This window comes from Falco cherrug, chromosome 3 (assembly GCF_023634085.1).
Source record: "Falco cherrug isolate bFalChe1 chromosome 3, bFalChe1.pri, whole genome shotgun sequence".
Classification (NCBI taxonomy): Eukaryota; Metazoa; Chordata; class Aves; order Falconiformes; family Falconidae; genus Falco; species Falco cherrug.
Genome location: NC_073699.1, coordinates 88,503,459 through 88,525,350, shown reverse-complemented (window position 1 = coordinate 88,525,350; position 21,892 = coordinate 88,503,459). Strand labels below are relative to the sequence as shown.

The 21,892-nt window shown below is 37.6% G+C and overlaps 1 protein-coding gene across 9 annotated transcripts in view; it reads right to left on the bottom strand.

Annotated features, from left to right (window-relative positions):
* Positions 1-21,892, bottom strand: part of PTK2 (protein tyrosine kinase 2) — a 223,860-nt gene that overhangs the window by 73,573 nt on the left and 128,395 nt on the right. For all 9 annotated transcript variants that reach the window (XM_055703764.1, XM_055703765.1, XM_027809156.2 and 6 more), the window contains 7 exons: positions 19,657-19,736; positions 17,943-18,005; positions 13,417-13,471; positions 8,875-9,015; positions 8,073-8,150; positions 6,938-7,045; positions 5,556-5,673 (listed from right to left, as the gene is read on the bottom strand). In XM_055703764.1, coding sequence (XP_055559739.1) covers positions 5,556-5,673; positions 6,938-7,045; positions 8,073-8,150; positions 8,875-9,015; positions 13,417-13,471; positions 17,943-18,005; positions 19,657-19,736 — 643 coding nt within the window. The remainder of the gene's footprint in view (positions 1-5,555; positions 5,674-6,937; positions 7,046-8,072; positions 8,151-8,874; positions 9,016-13,416; positions 13,472-17,942; positions 18,006-19,656; positions 19,737-21,892) is intronic.

Here is a 21,892-nt window from a genome sequence, read left to right as displayed (position 1 = left end):
TAAGGAGATCGTGACTAGAAGTGGTATTACGTAATTGGTTGAGAAGTAGTATGATGTAGTTAACAAGTAGAGTGTGACAAAGGTGAAAGGAATTGAAGATGGCTGGAAAACTGTGAGAGGAAATGAGATGGGCAGACAAAGAAAAGCAGACTCTAACACAAGTTAAATGTTTGCTTGTTTCCAGATTGGTTGGAAAAACAAGCAGCACGCATGGGTTCAACATAGCTAAACTCCTGTTATATCTGATCATCTTCCTTTTCACTGTCCTTGGGCAATTTCCACGATGCATGACTGATATATATATTGTTCTCATTAGTACCAGAACAATCCACTGTCATGCACTGAATGGAACTGGGCCCTCGTCCTCTGGGTTGATGGGGGTAGGAGAGGTGGGCAATGCACACTCAGCCCTGGGGAGAAGGAAAGAGCACACAGCACTGCTCTTAAGCCACCATCTGATGTATGCATTGACCGCCCTCATGGACAACATTCCCATTGTGGCTGCTGGAGATACATGTCAAGTGGGGAGCCAGATATGGAGAGGGGAAATGGGAAGTAAGCAAGTGTATGTGTAGGAAAAAAAAAAAGAGGCAACCAGAAATGAAAAACTACTATTACACAGTATTAGAGATGCCTCCCCTTTCACTGGAGAAAATTCAAGGAAAATTCATTCACATGGAACTACTGTTGAAATGGCAGTTCAAAGCGTATCTTATAGACACCTACATGCTTGCTGGATACACACTGCTCACTTCAGGCAGCATTTCCCAAGTTGGTGCTCACTTGTTTACAGCTTATATCCCAAATAAAATACGAAACATTAATTAGTACCCTTGGAGGTCTAAAGTCAAAATTTGTTACTAACAGCATCACGGTAAAAGCATATGTTGTTTTTCACAAGTTGAAACCCACAATGTTTTGCCGAATTCTATATCCAGTTAGAAATCGGGATATGCATGATTGTATTGGCATGCCCGTGCCCAGGCACTGGCAGCAGGAGCTGCAGCACAGCCTCTGTGAGGGGAGGCCAGGGCTGCCCCGGTCTGGCCACAGCCCCCCCCCGCAGGGCACAGCTGAGCCCCTCAGCCAAGCCGGGGGCACCGGGGAGCGGGGACACAGGTTTCCCCAAGGGCCACGGGCGGCCCAGGCCGAGGAGGAGGCAGCCCAGGGGGCAGCGGCAGCAGCGGCAGCCCCAGCCCGCAGCAGGAGGAGGGCAGGAGGTGCCGCAGGCCCGGAGCAGGGCTCCCCTGCAGCCCTGGCGAGCCCCCGCCGGGGCAGAGCCCCAGCCTGCAGCCCGGGGAGGGCCCCAGGCCGCAGCTGGGGGCTCTGTCCTGCAGGAGCTGCGGCCCTGGCGAGCCCCGGCGGGAGCAGCGGGTCCCTGAAGGGCCGCAGCCCGGGGCAGGGCCCGCGCTGGCGCAGGGAGACGGGGCAGGAGGCGGGAGCGGGGCTGAGGGGCTGGCACGGGCTGACACACGGCACGGCACGGCCCGCGGGGGCAGAGGGGCCGGGAGCCGGGGGGGCAGCTGGGAACGGGTAAAAGTTGACAGAGAAGCTTTTTTTTTTTAATGTTTGTCTTGCTTCTCACAACCCAAATACATTTAAATTGGTAATAAATTGATTTTCCTCCAGTCAAGTCTGCTTTGCCCATGTTGGCAACTGGTAAGTGATCTCCCTGCCTTCCTCTCAACAGCTGAATTTTCTCATCCTACTCTGTCCCCCTGCCCCGCTGAGGAGGGGGTGAGCAAGCAGCTGAGGCTGGCTGCTGGCCAACCCACCTTTTTGGTGCCCCATGTGGAGCTTCAGGAGTTCAAGGCAGCAACAGTAATTGAAAAGGTGGTGGCTGAAAGTCAGGCTGGAGAACAGCAGGGAGGGGAATAAATACGGGAGCTTGTATGCTGGTGTTGGGAATATGTTGTCGTAAAGTGGCAATAAGGAGAAGAGTTTTACTGTGCATATACTGTTGTGGGTTTTTTTTCTTTTTAGGTGATGATACCTTAGATCCATTCCTACCACCCCCTGGCTCCAGGAGACATGAAAAGAGCTCTCAAGTATTTTGGTTCATCACAACATAAACTGCCCTCATCTAACTGAAATTATTGTAAAAGCAAAATCAGTGAGATGTCAAACTAGTCAAATTGGTAACAGTATCATGAGATTTATTAAACACTGTCATTCCATTAAAGTGAAAACGGTGCTTGCGGTTAATTTGTGTGAAAACAGAAAAAACTTATTTAGAGAACTTAATGGATTATTTAATTTTGGTATTTTGAAACTCAAAATTCTCAGTTTTCATTTAGCTGTAATCTTTTTAGATTCAAAGGGAATGTTCCAATGTAAAGGTGAGTTCTGCTATGAAGGAATGACAATCAGATAACCATTTCAGTTGCTCAGGTGTTTTTATTCCCCAGAGTCTTTTTGGCCTTTTATAAGAGTGTTGACAATTGACAATTTTGCATTACCTGTAAAGCTTGTTTAAAGTGATTAATAGATACAAAACTCAGCCACTAGACTTAAGATCACAGGAATGCTACTTTGTGCATAGCCCAACCAGTACACGGCCACTTAGTATCAGTTTAAGTTTTTATCAGTGGCTTCATTTGGGCTCTTCGCTTGTAAAAGTTAAGTGTGATAATGGAAACACAAATATTAAGTTTAAAGTTTCCACATCAGTCTAAAGGGATAATAGAAATACTAAAATGTTTATGAAAAATTAAACAAACTGAATGGAAATACGCCAAATGCTGTCCAGATCTTAAATGTTACTAAGTGCTCTCACCAAATGAAGAGAAACTGGGTTATTAACAGATATCAAGACTGATAATATCACAAAAACACAGATTCTTTTAGTAATCAAGAAGATAATTTATGAGGAGACTTGCAATAAACATGTAAATTTACAACAGAGGGGATGAGAAAGTTCAAAGAGGGGAGAAAACACATCTGTTGGATCAAGAGTTGTTACATGATTTGTTTCTGATGTGCCTTATATAATCAGAGCTCACTGTGGAAGGGCTCTGGGAATGCAGATCATGGCAGGGACAGCTCCTATGAAATGTTTAATTATTATCTTGAGTTTTGCTATGAACTTAAAAAAAAACCACCAACATAACCCTCAGACAAAAGAACCCCACAATTTATTTTAACTGGAGGGATTCTCTTCATGTTTGCATAAAGAGGAGTGTTCCCAAGTGCTATATAATGCTCCTTTAACTCAATCACTGCTCATTTGCTTTATGTTAAAATACACCAATAAGAGTATCACACAAACACAGTCCATTAGATGCACTGATTTATTTTGCATTCATGCCTACCAGCAAACCACAGTGCAACACAGTTCTGCAACAGAAAAATCTGAGATCATGTCCTTCACCGAGCTTAGTGAGTCTAGAAGATGTAACAGCTGAATGATAAGCAAGTCAGATCAGAGGAAGACAAAAATTAGAAAGAAAAAGTGCAAATGCAGTGAGTCAATTTATATTGTCACCACCTATAGTCAGGACCCCACATGCCCTGCAAATCTTAGATGGCAGCTGCTTGTATGCATCGTGAAGCAAGTAAGCATTGGAGAGGACACAGTAAATCCTGTAGAGATTTTGACTGGGAGCTGCTCTCTTGCCTGGGGCAAGAACAGCAGAGCAGGGTTTGGCTGAGAAATGGAAGTGCATGTGACTGGAGCACAATCAGCGCCACAATACACAGCACTGGAAGCTTGCACACTGGATGAACAGAGGTAAGACTCGATGAAGGCCATGACTGCCTGCAGTTGCTGTTGTGAATGACAGAATTTGAAACCATCAGGCAGTGGTATTTTGTGAAGAGCCTTTGTGTACAGGTAAGAAACGAAAAGCCATTCTAGTGGCAGAGGATCAAGCTGATAATAGCACTGGCAATGTCGACTGGATGGACCAAACTGCTGAAATACCACCAGTGCCAAAGTGGCAAGAATTGGGACGTATTCTACAGAAAAAGTGGAGGACAGTCTCAGAGCTACCCATTAGCTTAGTATGGTTGAGAAGTGGGGAGAGGAAATGTGTTAAGATCAGGAAAAGTTTTAAAACCTCAACTTTGGCTACTGTAACTTCAGGCTGAAAAACAGCCAACCCACTGGGTATCAGAAGGGAAGTTTTGGAACAGAGTACTAAGGATTGTAACAAACGTCACCCATTTTTCAGAAAGGAGGCACAAAAGACAATTGCTTACAGGTATTGACTAGCCTAGTGAAATGAAAAAATTGGGTTGTGATGCCTGTTTCATTTTTAGAACAACAAACTACCATTATCACTGACGCTTATCCTTTTGGTGATGAATTTTGGTGTCAATGGTTCATCATCACTGAGCTGCGCACCAAGATGGCTAGAAGAGATGAGTTTGTGTGCTGGGAAGATTCTCCTTTGTATGGAGGTAAGGTTGCATGACTAACGCAAACTCTAACAAAGCTGTTTGTGTTGGAGCTAGAGGTCACTCACACACGCTAAGGGTCAGAATTAACAAACATGCAAGTTTAAGAATAATCTGAACAATTACTAATTGCTGTCAAAGTATCTAACACGCTATAATCACACTTCTTCACTACTCAATGACCAAGTTTCAGTTTGTTGGGGATTTTGTGCTGTGCGCAGGCAGGATGCTATATATGGACCTGGGAGAGACCTGAACTATGTTACTAATATTCATTTGAACAGTTACAAACCAGGGAAAACCAAACAAAAAAGCAAAAACATGGTTAAAAAGGGACTCAGCTTCAGATTGGTGAGCTGCTGGGATAGTTTGTGTACTTCCTTGTATTATAAACAGGGAAGATGGAAATAGTTTATTTTTTTAGAAACCAAAAATTTGGATGGGTTTTCACAGATAAAGATTAGTACAGGAGGACAGAAATTTCCATCTTTAAGTAGCTTTGCTTGGATGTTTTCAATAATTAAAGCTGGCTGAAATGAGAAAACAATCTAATGAAATTTAATTCAAATTCTCTCTTTAAAGCGAGGTGTACCTGCACCCTTGTCTCACTGCTCCCAGTTTGTGGGTTGCTACAAAACCAACAACACTACAAAACGCATCTCTGCTTTAGTTCTATTTTATGAGAAAAGCTCAGGAGACTTCTCTCAAACTTTCTATTTTTTTAACTGCGATGTTCTGAGTATCTAGGAGGAATGCAGAAATTTAAAAAAAATTATCACTAGTCAGAACCTTATCCAAATGCATTCTAACCAACCTCTCTGAATTTCCACTTATATATTAAGGAATCACATTTCAAGATAACACGGCCTTGTTAGGAGCGCCTTTAATTACAATTTACTTCTGCTAGTTAAGTTTAGAATAGTGTAAAGCACTGATTACTGAAAATCAGTCTAAATTATCAGCCATTAAATCATTTTTGATGGAGTGACATTTACTGCTGGCATGCCTCATAACAAAAATACCTCATGGTTCCTCCCCTGAAAGACAAAAGCTTCAAAATGAGGGGTTTGCTGCTACCTTGTGTCTTCTATTCACGTGCAAAATAACCTCTCAATAGACAGGAGTATAGCAGCTACCAGAATGAAACGTGTCCTTACCTTTCTGTGGCCTGATAATAAAAGATTGCGTAGCTCCATTCACCAGTCGGCAATATCCGTCTATCAAGTCAGCCATATTCTCTGCAATGGTTAAGGATGGTGCTGTCACTGTCAGAGGCTAAAGAAGGAAAAAACAAGGCACCAACAAAGAGGTATTATTGTAGATGCAAACACTGAGCAGAACAGCTGTGTCATTGCATCAGAACTTTACACACATTTGCAAACAGTAAACAGCAGAACATGGATGAGCAAAGAACTACCAGATTCTTGCTTTACCTTTTATGTAGCAAATTCAAAACATGAGGTTCAGAAAGCACAGCTGGCAAAACTTTCCACCCAAATTTAATACTAATCTGGGTTTAGTAAGTGGCTGCTAGCTAAACGTTCAGCCAACCAACCACTGTTCATTACAACTGCTATGACTTTTATGGCAATAATTATAATTCTGAAGAAGCTGCTTGTTCCTTAAAGTTCTTACAGGTGCTATCTTTTTCTACCCTTTTGCAGCAATTTATTTCTTTCCCTAAAAGGTAACACCCCCCCCATCTTCAAAAAAGATAAAAATAAAAACATGGACAGTGGAAAAAAAGATGAGACACATACGGACAAGCTATTAATTTTAATATATTGCCAACATTCATCACCCTCTGTGCAGATTTGCCAACTTGCCCTCAATCCTCCTCTACCACAGTGACTGCTTTCCAGTGCACTGGACCAAGAAAAAGATTTGATCTCATTTCCAGCTCTGCCTCCCTGTAATATGAGGGAACAAATTTCCCCTTTTTCCTATTTCCCCTTTTCAGAAAAGTGAAATTACTCAGTTTCCTCTTTAGGACCGAGCATCATATACGTATGCGCTACTAACTATTAAGTCGCACTTCAGGGCTAGCATTTTTAAATTAACCTTCTTTTACAAATGTCAAAATCTACAAGCACCAGATGCAAAACCTAAAACATGCAATGTGTTCTAAATCTATTTTAAAAACAAAAATACCTGACTAGTATGATGACTAGTCACACTTGACTTCCCTTTCCCCTTAAAGAACAAGAAAAATCTAAGAACTGCAGAATGCCTAGAATGTAAAATGTTAACATAAAACACGCTGGCTGTAACTGCAGGAGGAGCAAGAGAGTTTAACAGTAACTGAAGTCTTTACACACATACAAAGATAGGCAGTCCTCAGTTTAAACATGCATGTACAGAAGTGAAGTATACATTTAGTATATCATAATTATGCTGACAGTAGAAAAATCCAGAATGAAGTTACAGATCAGAACACAAGTACAATATACAGGATATCTTTCATTCAGAGCATACTGACCTCCACCCCTTCCCAGGAAAACCAAAGTTGGTAAGTTAATCACAACTGTCAGTATCATACCTCAGGTGCACCTGCTATCTTGAGCTGCAACATGCCTTTTCTGTCCTTGTCTTCACTGTTTGAATACTGAATAGTTTGCACTTGATTAAAGTCTGCTAGATGAGTTGGCTGCAGAAAGGCAATGGAAAAAGTGGGGAAAATTTCAAAATTCCAGCAAAATACTTTGCCTTTATTCCTGATGTTGCAAAAGCAGGTGTAGACTTTGATCTCCAAACCACACTTGCCGAAATCTGTTCCTCTGTTTCTTTCTACGGTTCTGTTAGGCTCTGGCTAACAGACACAAATAGCCACAGTATTCGCAAAATGAAACCAAGCACCACGTCTGCCTACAGAGGTCGCTGTTGAGTAACTCCAGGCATACGCTGATCTACATAGTAGAAACAACCTCTTGGAAGTTAAGACAGAAAACTTAACAGGTTAATCACAGGGAACCTGCACTCACAGTACACACAACGTTCCTCCAGACTGCTGTAAAAGGTATGTTCCTAGATAGCTATGTATTCTTAATCTCCAAACCTTTTCATTACCTTTGAATTTATTTCAATAGAAGTTGGACATGGGCTTAACTTAAGCCGTGATTGTGAAGGTCCCACATATTTTGCTATAAGAACCTGTCTGAATAACTTCCTTGCATCAGGGAGACATACAGAAAATACTGTAATGCAATGCACATCAGGTAATGAAAAGGCTATTAAGGGTCTGAAGTAAAGCAAATATGCCAGCAATGGCTGCAAAAAAGCTAAATACTAACTGATTAAGCAAGCTCTGGATTTTCACATTCCTAAGAAAGAATAGAATAATTTGCATGTTTCATTGTTAAGAAGTCATAACTAACACTTCAAATTCTGCAAGTGAGCACTTCATTGGGTACAAAAGCCAACAAGCTCAGTGCTATGGCTGACAGGGTCTCTCAGCTTCACCCAACCGCATTTTCTCCAGTTCCAAATCATGAGTTAAGATCTGAGCAACAGCTGTATATACTGGATCTCCCAGCTCTTCTGTGTTTAACTCAAAGATAAGACTTGTCATTCCCCTTTTTGTGAAGTTCAGTTCGCAATAGGTCATGGTTGTTAAGACAGTAATTGAGAAAAAAAACCCACAAAAAAACAACAAAACAAAACAGAAGTAGACTTACATTTGCACCCTTGTCTGTAAGGTAACTGATTCCTTCTTCTGGGCCAATTGCCAGTTCCACTGAAATAATCCAGCTTGACTTCAGAATCAAAGGAGAAAGACAGGGCAAAATTTGAATAGTAAGACAAGACCTTGCTATGGAAACACTATCCTCCAATGTTATAATTGCAGTTTTTAGTAATTAAACTCTAGAAGCTTTTAAACTCTTAAAACAATTTAAAATGTATTAAAATCAAGTAATTTTATAAGTAGCAAAACTCCTCATGACTGGTTTCCTGCGGATCCCTGCTACTCAAAAATGCATTTCCATGTGTTTTATCTTACGTCTACAGGAGAACACTGTATTTCCCGTATTTCCTCTTCTATTCTCACGGACATTGATGTGCATGTTCTAATTTCTACTTGTCTATTTTCACAAAGCTTGCAGGCTTACGGCCTTTTCTCAAAATTTGCTTGAAATTAGTAGATTAAAAGGCATTAGAGGAAAATTTACAAACAGAAGAAGCCAAGAAGTCTCACCTCCTTACAAAACCAGGTTAAAAATTGCTTGACTTTCACAACAAATCACCAATAAAAATAATTTTAAATGTACAATTCTTACCCTACCTAATGAATGGTACCTTTTAAACAGTCAACTGAAAAAGTTCTAAATAAAATCAATAAATATATTTTGTTGATAATTAAATCAATGTCTTTACATCAAAACAGGAACTAAGCAAGCAATTAGTTGCAGAATTAAACAAATCCAACACAACTCATAACTACAGCATGTATTCTAGTGACTGTCACATCCCCCTACTTACACCGAGAGCACACTTGAAGCATTCCTTGTCAAATCTGTACACTGGAGAGAGGATCTCAAAGAATTTCAGAATACTTTCTTCTCTATTAAGGTTGGCAAATTGTCGAAATGTTTGTTGGATTAATTTTCGTAGTGTTTTGGCCTGTGTATAAAGTGTTTAAAGATCAATGATATTAATTTAATCAGTGACAGTGCATTTGAAGAGTTTCAGTCAGTATCACTAACCATTTCTTTATCAATGAGATGCAGAGAATTCTCAAGAAAAAAAAAGAAGCTTCAAAATATAAGTAACAGTTGTGTCTTCTAACTTCTGCCTGGGAACAAAATTCCTACTGCTATATATTATAGAGAGAATATCTAACTAATAATTTTTTGAATAAATTATAATAAAAGACATGTTAACCTTTGCAGGAACTATTCTGGACTACTCATTTCTCCCAACTTTTTAACTATGTACCAGTACAAAACCACAGCACCATAGGTTCATACGAGGTTTTAAACCTTCATAGTAGGTTTTAAAACTTCAAAATTAAATCATCATTTTCTTATCTGGTAATAACAACTCAGCTGTAGCAGTATCTGAATCTCTGTGCACAACAGTGGATTCTTCAAGTCTGAAAATATGCAAAATAACTTCCATATAAAAAAATAAAATTTAAATAATAAATTCAAAATTAATGTAAAAAGTAACTGAACAAACTGTTTAACTATATCACATATCATTTAATTAATTGTTTTCAGGGTAGAAATAACCACATAGAAAAAGCATCAAAAATCCTCCCAGCATCTGGGACAGTGGGACAGAGCAAGACACCTAATAATGTACCCTGAAAAAGCAAGCATATAAAGGATACATGCAGGCTTTCAAACAACTGCATTTAATAAAATAAAATAATAAAAAAAAAACCACCACAAACAAAACTCCTAATCTAAAACTTGTCAAAAGCGAAGTATCTGCCTGTATAAAAACTGAATCTGAGAAGCAATTTCTTTACCACGCCCCAAAACTGAACAAGCAATCAAGAATCCTGAATAAAAACATCTCTTTCTGAACACTAGAATTCATCTAGACAAAAGTGCAGTGTCTTCTCTTCATCTGCCCTAGTCCTAAGAATCACAGAGCCATTTAGGTTGGAAAAGATCTACGAGTACATGGGTGCTCTGTGAGTAATGTAGGGCCAGGCAACCTACTCTTTACATCATGTAGTGCCAAAACATGAAAACCACAGACACATCTATTATTTTTCCTTTTACCAAGCTTGACCCATGTCTAAAGTAACTGAATGTGTTTAAAAAACCTAAGTAATACCCATTTCTAATATATCTTCCAATTAACAACTACAGAAGGTAAAATAGTGATTATTTTTGCAGTATGTCAAGGTTGACAGGAATTACCATTGCTCCTCTACCAAACAATATCTGAGTGTCCTACTGTAACAGCATCAAAACTCCTCATTCTTTCGCATCGCCTGTTAACTGCTCCGGGCACTACGCAAATAGAAACTTCCTTTTGTCTTTAGCACTTCCAGTCAGACTAGGCATTCATTTTTAGTAAGCCTTTGAAGAACATTCAGAACTCCAAATTGCCAGAGCTTTTTAAAAGGACTGTTTAGAAAAGAGTCACTCTAATAGCAGTGATTGAAGGGTGTTGTATATTCACATACAAAATCAGTTTTCCAACACATACAGGTTGGAAAAAAAACTTTAGCTCAGCACATAAACTTTAGGTTATAAAGTTTACACAGACACCTGCCATTTTATTGTAATTTTAAATTACTGTGTCACTTTAGGAGAACCTTTTACCAACTATCAGGTGGATCACTGCTCTTAAACAGGCTGTGGATGCTTGGGTAGGATAAAGAAAGCATCTGGCAGTCAGGAGACCTCCCAACAGCACCGAGAGCTGCCTAAGACTTTGTTAGGACTCAAGATACACTATACTGGACCTGTCTTTTACCATCCTTTTTAGAGAGAAAACAGATGTTAAGGGAATTGAAGACTTTAGCCTTAACTAAACACCTGGGAAAAACCAGGAGCAAGACACTACAAAAAGAAAAAAACTCCGCTAGCTCCAGTCGTCCCAAGTATTTCAACCACTCAGTTGTTAAAAGGTACTTTATTCTGCCCATGGTTTGTTCCCCTGGCCTGTTTCAGCATCATCTTGACTTCCATGTGTAATGGCATATGTTATTTGGCTCTTTAAGTCCACCAAGATGACTTACTCTTCACTTTGAGATCATTAGTAAGGTGTAAACATAGAAAGTCAGTTAGAGAAACACACCTCTTCCGTAACAGAAGAGCACCATTTATGAGAAGTATCTGCAAATGACAACTTCAAGGGAAATGCAGTGAAAATTTGCTCTTAAATATTTCCTAAGAACATTTTATTTTTCTGCTTTTGCCCAAGGCATGCTCTAGAGTGGAAGTGAAGACTCCTAATTCACAAACTAAAGACAATCTGGCTTGCGTCCATTTCCCTGCACCACCCCCTGCCCTCCAGCTGTTGGTTTAGTTTAAGTAGATATTTTTTCCCCCCATGGTGTTTGGCATACTTAATACAGCTAGTTAGAACATGGCTTAGTGGTTATGGCATCACTGAGGCACCATTTACTAAGCTAAACACAGGAAGGTTTCTTATTCTTCTCTTAGTGAAGCAATGAAAATGGAAGGCCTGCTGACTCAGCGACTTTTCCTATGTATTTGGAATTATTCAGACTTACTCTTTCTTGAACATGGATAAACAGAACTATTTGCAGCACATATGAGAGAGAATGCATTTTTCAATGTCTTTAGTGTTTCCTCCTGGAGAAACCTCCCTAGATATCTCCTAAGACAGCACTCGCTTTCTTTTACAACATTATGTCATACAGACACTCTGTGATCAGCTAATACACAATGTCTTTAAACTCCTGACTTTTAAAATGTATTTAATGAGCTCCTCAAATAAAGCTGAACGTTCTGTTTTTAAATCCCTGTATATCACTTCATACTTTCAACTGCTAAATATTGTGATTTTCATTTTTCCAGCCTTCTGGTCTTCCCATACATAGAGTGACACCCTCTGTATAGCTGGCATCTCCTAAATGTGTAACATCAACAACGTCGATTACCACTGTAATACAGTCCAAGCTTTACCTCACTAACAGAGAGAAATAATTTTCTTTATTGTAAATGTATTTACAATATCTTTAATATATGGATATTTATATATCCATGTAAAATAATATGTATTATTTTACATGGCCATCAGGAGCCTTCCTTTGCCTGCCAGTACAAAATCATTGGTTTTCACAATGTCAAAGAGTCATTTAATCACTGAATCAATCCTAGATCATTTTTAATAGGGATTTAATTTTCATTAAAAAGCAGATCTCTTCTTCCTCCCCTTGTTTTTCCTCTTTGTAAGTCCAATACTTTTTTTATGTCTTTACAAGGTCCTATTCAGCTTCACCTTCTGGCAATTCTTAGTACTTCTTTCTGCTGTTCTCTCAATTTCATGATTTCTAAAGACCAGTTTTCTTTGTTGGTCAGTTTTCTGACTCCATAATACAATTTTTGAGACAGTTATTCATTCTTTTTTGTCTCGAGCATTTCACCACCGTTTCTCCTGTTAGTAGAAAATACAGTTTCAGATAATTGCTTAAATTAACATGCAGAGGGATTACTCAAATCCACTTGACTTCATTAGCTTTTGATTTTCAAAAGTCTTTTGAAACAAACCCCCTTGATGACAGACCTTTTCTGTTTATCTATTTAAATCACAATGTAGAAGCTTTCTAAATCTGAAGTTAAACTCTATTATTTATACAAAACCATCACTGCTTACCAAACCCAGCTCTAAAATACTGATTTATGATTTATACTTTCACATATGAATGGTAAGAGGTATTTTACCAAGACATTTATATCAAGATGGATATAGCTATAAAAATACTTGGTGACTATTCTTAATCCCTCTTTTGAGAAAAAATTTTATTTTTTACTCTGGGACCATATGGACTTCAATGGAAGTGAGATTCAACTACCATTTACAGTCTTAACTAGGATTAACAAATGTAGAAATTACTTGAAATCTCCCTTGAATGAGTGGGACAGAGTCTTGATGAAGGGAGGCAGAATATGGTTTATCAAGTTGCCACTGAAAATATGCTGTTTTCTTACATGTCTCCTTCCTCTTTCTTCCGATATCTCATTTAGAGGAGAAAACGAACAAAAAAAAAAAAAGTCAGTTGATACTAGAGGATCTGAGGACTTGTTTTGAACTTTTGTCCATAAGGTTTGAGAAGCAGAGGTGTAATTCTCTCACAGTAGCTCAGCAAAGCCACGTTGAATCATTACTATCTTAGTTCTGCCAGTTGCACACCTGTAGTATGGGATTTATATCCCACCAATCTGATCAACAGCTTTGATATTTTTTCACCAAGACAACATAACTGCACAGTAATTCCTTTACAGCTATACAGGTAAAATGCTAACACAATTTTCAGATTTCTGACACTTATTTTTCCTAAAGTTGTATACAATGGACTGGAACTATAATTACCTTCACCGAATCTAGTAAACTCTTCGGAAAAAAACGTCTTAAACCAACATCTTTCCTGAAACAAAAACACACAGAGCATTAATATAAAAAAGATTGTGCAACATTATATTGTTCTTTTCCAGGGTGGTGCTTTGGGTCTGTTTTTTTGTTTGTTTTCTTTTTCAGCTAGCACATGCTATATAATAAATGATTTTCATAGTAAGGTCTTTGACAAGCTCAGCTCAACAAACACAGTCCCGTTAAAATGCTAATCACAGTTGCTCCACAGCAAATGTGAGATAGCAGTATCTTCTAGTCCAAATTCAAAAGGATATTGCATTTACAACAGGTACCTGGCGTGGAAAGTGTATTATTTGAAACGTTGGCTTGGGCACAGAGAAGTTTTGAGAATAAAACCTGGTTTTTGTACATGTTTTAATAATGCAAAGAATATTGAGAAAATATTCTTACAGCATGTGATCAGGTGAGAAGGGAACAACATGAAAATGGCAAATTCTAATAAACATCTATTAGAATGGAGTAGGAGATACAACACAAAGGAAAGGACTTCTCATGAGATCACCTAAGTAAGCATGTTCACTTCCACTACTGTTTTACCATTTGCACCACTATAATTAATGTGTTTTTTTATATTTCTGCTGTCACTTTTTCCTCATATTGAGCATCTAATGTTAAAATTCCTAGCTTTTTCTTGCAAGTAATCTCACTTCTTGCGTTTGTAAATCAAGATCCTAATTCCATCCATGAGCCTGGATTCTGCACACTGAATTACATCAAGCTCATGTTCAAACTTATTATTAGGGTTGCAGCCCTGGTTTGAAACACACAGCCATAAGGATTAAATATTTTTGTAGCTCAAATGTGTGCACCTAGCTTATGTCTGACCTGTATGCATCACTACAACTGAACATTAGCTTCAAGGAAGATGCCTGAGAAGTTGCCAGAGATACGCCAGTGCAGAAGATCATTGTACAACCAGGTAAAACAAATGCTGCATGACCATGAACTACTTTTGTAGTATTAGCTGAAAATCTGCATGAGAAAAATGAAAATCTAAAAGAAAAATGTAGATAGGAAAAGGACTTGTATCCTTGCCTCTCAAAGGTGTTACTGCTTTCCTTTAAGAGGTTACAATCTCTTTCAAACACACAGTCTTATCTGCTTCTGAAATAAGTATGAAAGAAAGCTTTCCATGACCACATGTTTTGAACATAAACAGAAATACATCTGGAATTCCCACATTTAGCAAAGCAAAGCCAAGCTGTTAGTGAGCCTGAGATATACAGAATATATTTACTGCTACCTAACGGCGCAAGAAAGCCAATGTTAAAGTCAATACAAAAAGCTTACTTGAAATACTGAAACAGGGTATTTTTAAAGCTCTCCAAAGACAAATAGTTTACAATTTCAAAAAACATACTAAACACGTCCTCAAATAAGAGGAACAGCGCATTCATGTGCAGCAGCAAACACTAGCATCTGTGCAATGACAGTAAGCTGAAAGATTATACAATTTTCATAAATGTTAATTCCTTTGATGCATTTCTTCTCAAATGCAAATTATGTGCAGTTTATCATCCCACACAGTTAAATAAATCTAACACACTATTACCATCTAAATAACATGCAATGACATTTTGACAAGGAATATATTAGTGTAACATTAAGTATTTGAGAGAGAAATGGTGTTCTCAAAAATGAAGCACCCTACAACACTCCAGTATTACTCATGTTAACAGTACTGCAGCACATGGCTGTGACAACCTGATTCAATTCGTTATTAAAAAGATTTGTAAGTAGCCTTTATTGCAAATCTGTACGTAACAAATTCAGAACAAATTCTATGCAGAATACAGCAAAACACAACTATTAATAAAATGCGTTAATAAAGCATAACCTGTGTTTAACTGAGATGGCATATTTACTGGAGGAGATTTTAACATAAGAAGCATGCAGATGTAATGCCATGGTCAATAACAAACTGTGGTTATCGATACACAAGATAATAAGCATCGGGAATTGGAACATACAAACAGTTTTAAACACACAACCCTACAAACTCCTTCCCTTTCCTCCTCAGCTGTACTGCATGGGGGTAAATTGGCCAACTCAGGATACACACCCGACTCAGTCCTCCAGATTAAGAACTCTGACATCTGTTTTCTGATTGCCAGTAAGAGATAATTAGCAGCAAGATCCCCCTTCATACAATTCTACTACAGCTTTCTACTTAACCTCATCTACTCCATCCTACTTGTGGGCTTAAATGTAAATTTATTTTTTGTGTATAAACTTCAATAGGATTAATAAAACACCAACTACAGATGGATGATACTGCTTGTCATACAATGATAAGCAGCTTTAGGCAACATATATCTTTATTTCTATTTTTCATCTCAATTGAAGTTACAACAAAAAAGTAATGTTAGATTAACATAATAGACTAACATGCTTTTTACAAAACTGTGGCTGCAGCTGTTCCTTCATATAGCTCCCATTTTTGTACTTGTAATTATCCCTGTTCTATGCTAACAGGCTTCACATTTATTATGAAAAAATTCTTTCATTACATGAAGGCACAACTATTAAAGGCTACTTAACAGATTGATTCTATCTACCATTTCCCATCCAGATTTGGTCTTGTATGAAAATCTGATCAAAGACAAATATACATCAAATAGACATCTGACAAAGGCAAGAAGCAATCACACCAAATGCAAAAAAGTGCCGTTTAAAAATTGCACTCAGCTGGTTAAGTGCCTCATGATGTACTAAAACTAGCAAAAAAACCCACCAAACAAAATGCCTCACTTGAGAAATAAATATTACTTGTGTAGATAAACCTTTATAGGCTATTAAGGTGGTAGGACTGAATGAGTACATTTTGGGGATCACTGGTACTTTCTGTAGATTCTTACTAGCTTACAATTATCTATAGCCACTTTAAGGTGCTTTTATCCTTCATCTCTCCCAGCTAAATCCCATGCAAAATACATTTTGCTTCTCAAAGGAAAAAAAAAAATTACAAATAATCTTGAAGAGAATTCTACATTTCAAATTTGCATGGCATTAAACTGTTAGTTCTTGCATAGCGGAGTTTTGCTTTGTCTTTCACAGCAGCAGTTAGTTATTTCCTATCAAAACAGGTACTGCTTGGAAAACAAATGCACTGAAAGAAACAAGTCACTGTTAAACTGGAAGCAGCCCCATATTGAGTCCTCCAGGAACTCCCACCTGTTAGAATTCTTAATACTTCCTGTCATCTGTTATGACCCTTGTTTCCTTTGTTTCATTATTTCCAAAGTTGTTAACCTAATCACTAATGTTTTAGCTTAGGAGTTGCCAAATAACTGACTTAAAAATACCTTTCTCAAGTTGTTGGAACATATGTAAACTGCAACCACTGTAACTCACAGCACTTTCAAATCTTTTTTATATCATCTTCTTAGCCATGTCTATCTACTCATGTTCATCCTTATTAGTCCTTCCTCATTTTGTTATGTGTATCCTCAACCAGGATATTTCTGCTAGTGACTACAAACAGAAAACTAAAGTCCTTCAAAACAAACACGAACACCCTAATTCAACCAAAAGCACAGCTTTAAAAATTCCACATATATAGAGGAACACTATATAAATAGCAGGTACTATATAAACAATCAGGAAATTATTAAAGTTATTTTGACCTATTGAAATCATAGTTTCCCCAAAAATCCTTGTGAACTTGTGCACTGTGGTGAAAAATCTTTTCTTCCATTCTCTTAATTTCACACCTCTAGAAGTTAGCACATTAAAAAAAAAAAAAAAAAAACAACAAAAACACTGACTTCACAGCTACACCAACCTTTTATCCCAATTTTATGTTAAATTGTACATCATCTTTTCACAAAGATAATTAGTAGTGAAGAGTAGCTCATTGGTGTAGGTATGTATGAAACTTGTTAATTAACACAAATAAAACCAGTTTTAAATCCCTGACGCTTCCAAAGGGCTTTGGATCGAAGCCACCTACTCTACATGATTAAGTAACCAAAACACTTTCAGTCTAAGGATGCTGCTTAAAATTTGTGACACAGATACACAACAAACTCGCTAATTGCAAGGTCACAATTCAGGAAATCTACATACTGAGCAAAGAGAAAAAAACCTCCAAACTGTACCACAAAGATTTTCAAGTAACTCAAACTTTACCACAGATGAGTCACAATGAAAAATGCAACTATGCACAGAGACACATTTAGAAACAAAATCACCTTAGAACTAGACTTGATGAACCCATAACCATTAGCAAAATTGCAAGAAATTGTAATAAACCTCCTAATCAAGTTTAAACAATTCCAACTCTGTTGGAATTCCCTGGACCACAGCTAAAGGTATTCTTCCTACTTCTACACCTAGGTAGGTTTCATCATCCATTTCTTATATTAAAGCACTGAAGATCTCAACAAACTTAATGTTATTAAACTGAATCTAATGTTCCCCAATGAAGAAACAGTTCAAACCTCAAGCTAGGACACAATACTTACTCTAACACTTCATAGTTGGACTTCTTTTCTAATGCATTGCCTCTCATCTCTCCGTAGGATCTCCTGAAGTCGAAAAATATTTAAAAGCAACAATTATTGGATGATCCAGCCTAAATCTACAACATCAATGTAGTCAAATCTTTTAGACTTATCATTAGAAAACATTGGCAGAATGCATTCAAATATAAATATTGGTATATTATCCTCCTACCTCAACAGATCTGATTTTTATTTAAAAAAATAATTCCCATGTAAGGAACATTACAGAGAATGACAGGAGCACTGCACTTCCAGAACCACTTTAAACCAGCTTAACTACACTGCTACCAAAAGAAGTGATCTAACCTGCCCTTCAGCAGCATCTTTCTACCTCCAGCAGTATTTATTCCTTTTTAACACCACTTGCATCTGTGCCTGTATCAGGAAGAACCAGAGGAAGCAGGGAATGATGAAAACTAACAGTTTCAATCCAGGCATGTTTTTTTTTTTTATATATATATATGTCTATGTGTGTGGGTGGGTGGGTGGGTGGGTGTGTGTGTGGGGGGGTGTGGGCGTGTGTGTGTGTGTGTGTGTGTGTGTGCGCGCGTGTGTGTATTAAAAAAAAAATCAAGAATGAGTGGCTGTTGTTATCAGAGAGCTGGGATCATTGTCTTCACTGAGAAAGTCGACCAGTAATACTTATGAGTAGGACAGTCTTAGTAGTCATCTATTAGAAATACATTAAAATGCTCTGAAGAGCCACAGCATGAGAACCACGAAAAGCAGGACTTGGCTGACAAAATAATCATGGATTATTATACTCATTACATATTTTGAAATAAGGCACCAACAATTTTGTCAGTGCATAAGGAGTTTGCAGTTACACAAAGAATTTTTGTTTTCCTTGGGGCTACCAGCAAAACTCACAGCAAAGACATCAGGCTCTCCTATGATAGACACCTAGGAAATTTCATAATTCTAAATTTTGTTTTATTTTGGAAAGTACTGTTCAAAGGACACTTTTCTTCTGTGTTAACAAGTTTACATTTGCCATTACTTTCTTATCAATTTTACTTCTTCCCTAATCTCCCTGTGCGAGACAACAGCTTAACTAAAAGCAAATGTTTCAGGCTGGAAACTCTCCATAAATTAGAAAAAACCAAAACATACATTTCAAAAGCTGTGCTGGGAACTCTTAATCTGATAAATTTATTTTTATTTTCCAGCTGTCTATACAGTTGACAAGAACACCAAAACCACCCAAAAGAATCCTTAAGATTTAATAATTTGAAAATAGAACATTAAAAATTGAGTAGAAGCAGAAAGGAAAGGTAGCAGCGTTTATCTTTAATTATATTCTTTAGCTGTAGGATTTATATATGCACAATGATAAGACTACTTGCTAAATAACACCACAGATGCATTTTTTTTCAAGTATACTTCACTGTAGTCTACAGGCCTTTGAATTATTCAGATGAAGAATTCACCCAAAAGGCAGTATCAAGATGTAATTAATTAAAAATTTAAAATTAATGTTAATTTTAAAATCACTAGAAATTGGTTAAAATACAATCTGTTCAGTTTTTCTTCAAACTACTTTGTAGCAAAAAAAATCTTATGATTTTTTATTCAACTATACTGTTCAGAAATCGATGAATTATAAGCAGTTTCAAAATTAATGTATATATTCTATCAGAAACATGTTGAATAATAAATGAAATTTTCAGCTTACCGGATTTCAAGGCAACCTAGTTTCAAAGCAATTTCTTGGTCCACTTGATCTGCTATTTCTAACATATAGTCGTTTTTCACCTACAGCAAAAGAAGTAGGTATGCATCACAGAAAGATCAATTCAGTGCCAATACAGACTAAAATACTGCCCGAACAACTTTAGAGTAAGAGTCCCAAGTGTAATTTTTTGTAATTACGACACATAGTGTTATGAAGAGAAAAAAGAAGTGATGCTCATATTCTCCACAAATAAACTGCACTTTTGGAAACGAACCCTCCTGATTGCAATGAACTCGATAAAAAAATTCTTTATCTACAACAAAATTACCTATGTTTTAGTAGATATAATCAAAACCTTCACAGGAGGCTGAGCAGATGGTTGCACCTGCATTCAAGTTATGTGAATGTATGCTGTATTCTTGAACCACCTTGGTCAACAAGTTTTAATTTTGTAGATGCATCTAATCATGCATATAAAACAGACAAATGTTCATGCGTTACTGTGAAAATAACACCAGCAGCAAACAAAAAGAATAGTATTTGAAAAGCATACTGCGTACTGACTTCAAATGATTGAACCAGCAAGAAGCAGCACCAAGAGTGAAACTTGATGGTTACAACCTACAGTAGGAAATAAAACGGACCAAGGAGTAGGCTCTAACCTGGAGGAGGCCAAATGCTATGGCCAAAGGCCACCTTGCCTGAAGAGGATGGCTGGGCCAAAACAGCATACTTGGACCACTGCTGGCATTCATTGTCCACCAGCTCTGCTTGGGCACAGTCTGGAAGAATGCTGAAGTGGCTTGTGCAAAAGCTTGTACCACAGAGCATGCTAAGTACTCATTACGATAACTACCAAGGTTCAAAGCTTCATCACATGTCCTGTACATCACATGTACATGATGTAGGTAGGCAGAAGGCCTACTTTTTAAGTAATACTTTCACCACATTGGAGTAAGTAATTCATACAGTTAGTAACAACAACAACAAAAAGACAGCAAGAATCGAACAAGTGCTGAAGAACTTAACTCTGCACATCACATCTTCTGTGCAACAGCATTTTTTACAAGTAACATATCTCTACAGAAGTGCAATTTTTCTTTAATGGCTCATGTTATCCTCTATCTTAGGAAATCATAAACTTGCTGTTGAGATCCTAAAACCTATGACCCTAAAGTTGCAAAAAGTCCTGAAATATCACAAAAATCTACACGACTGACTTGCAGATCAAAGAGGAGATTATACATTATGAAAGCAATGCACTTCACAAAATATTTTTCTGAGGGATGACAAGTTGTAAGAAAAACTATTTCACACTGCTACTATTATGGAATTAATAATTTAGAAGATAAAGAAGTACAGCAGCACATTTAACAGCTGAAGGTCCTCTCCAGTCAGCATCTTCCCAGTAACACACAAGCACCACAGCATTCCCTCACCACCAATGCCACAGCTGGATCCAGCCCTAGACTACAAAGCAACAAATACATAAGACCTTCTCACTTACAAAATGCATGAAAAATGTTGATTTCTTATTGAAAGATGTGAAAGAAGAAATATGGTAAAACTGTGCAAGAGTGAGAATATGAATTCTTACAATAGCTGCAACATCAGGAGAAAGCCTTCATTTTAACTCTCAGAGGTACTCAACATGACAAAACAAGCTTTTTCCTCAATTCAACTCTTCCAAATAATGAAAGCTACAGAAGACGACATAATTGTCCTTCAGCATCATGCAGTTTGTTATTTGTATACACACAGGGAAATATTAATTCTCTACTCCCATGTTAGTACTACAAAAAATATGTAGAATTAATGTCATTTTCTTCATTATGCTTACAATTAAAAAAAAAAACACCACAACAAACTTCTCATGTGAAACAGCATTCTACTTGGGTTTTTCTGATAACACTTAGAAAGATTTATCCAATTAAAGATTGGAGGTGGGGGGAGCCCCCCTAAAGCCACAGACTCTATATATCTGGTAATTACAATGGCTGTAAGTAATATAAAGTGGGAACGTTTTCCAGGAAATCAAGGTGTTTTGATTCTGTATCTTCATTTGGAACCACAAAGGTCCCGTAGTACAGAGACCTATGTGTTCACCAAGTAAACAGTCATTGCTCTAACAGACGAAATATCTTCTAATTTATGAAATCATGTACCGACAACCATATATACATTAGACAGAACTGTCAGTCATATGGCCACACATATCGTGTGTATCTACAGTACA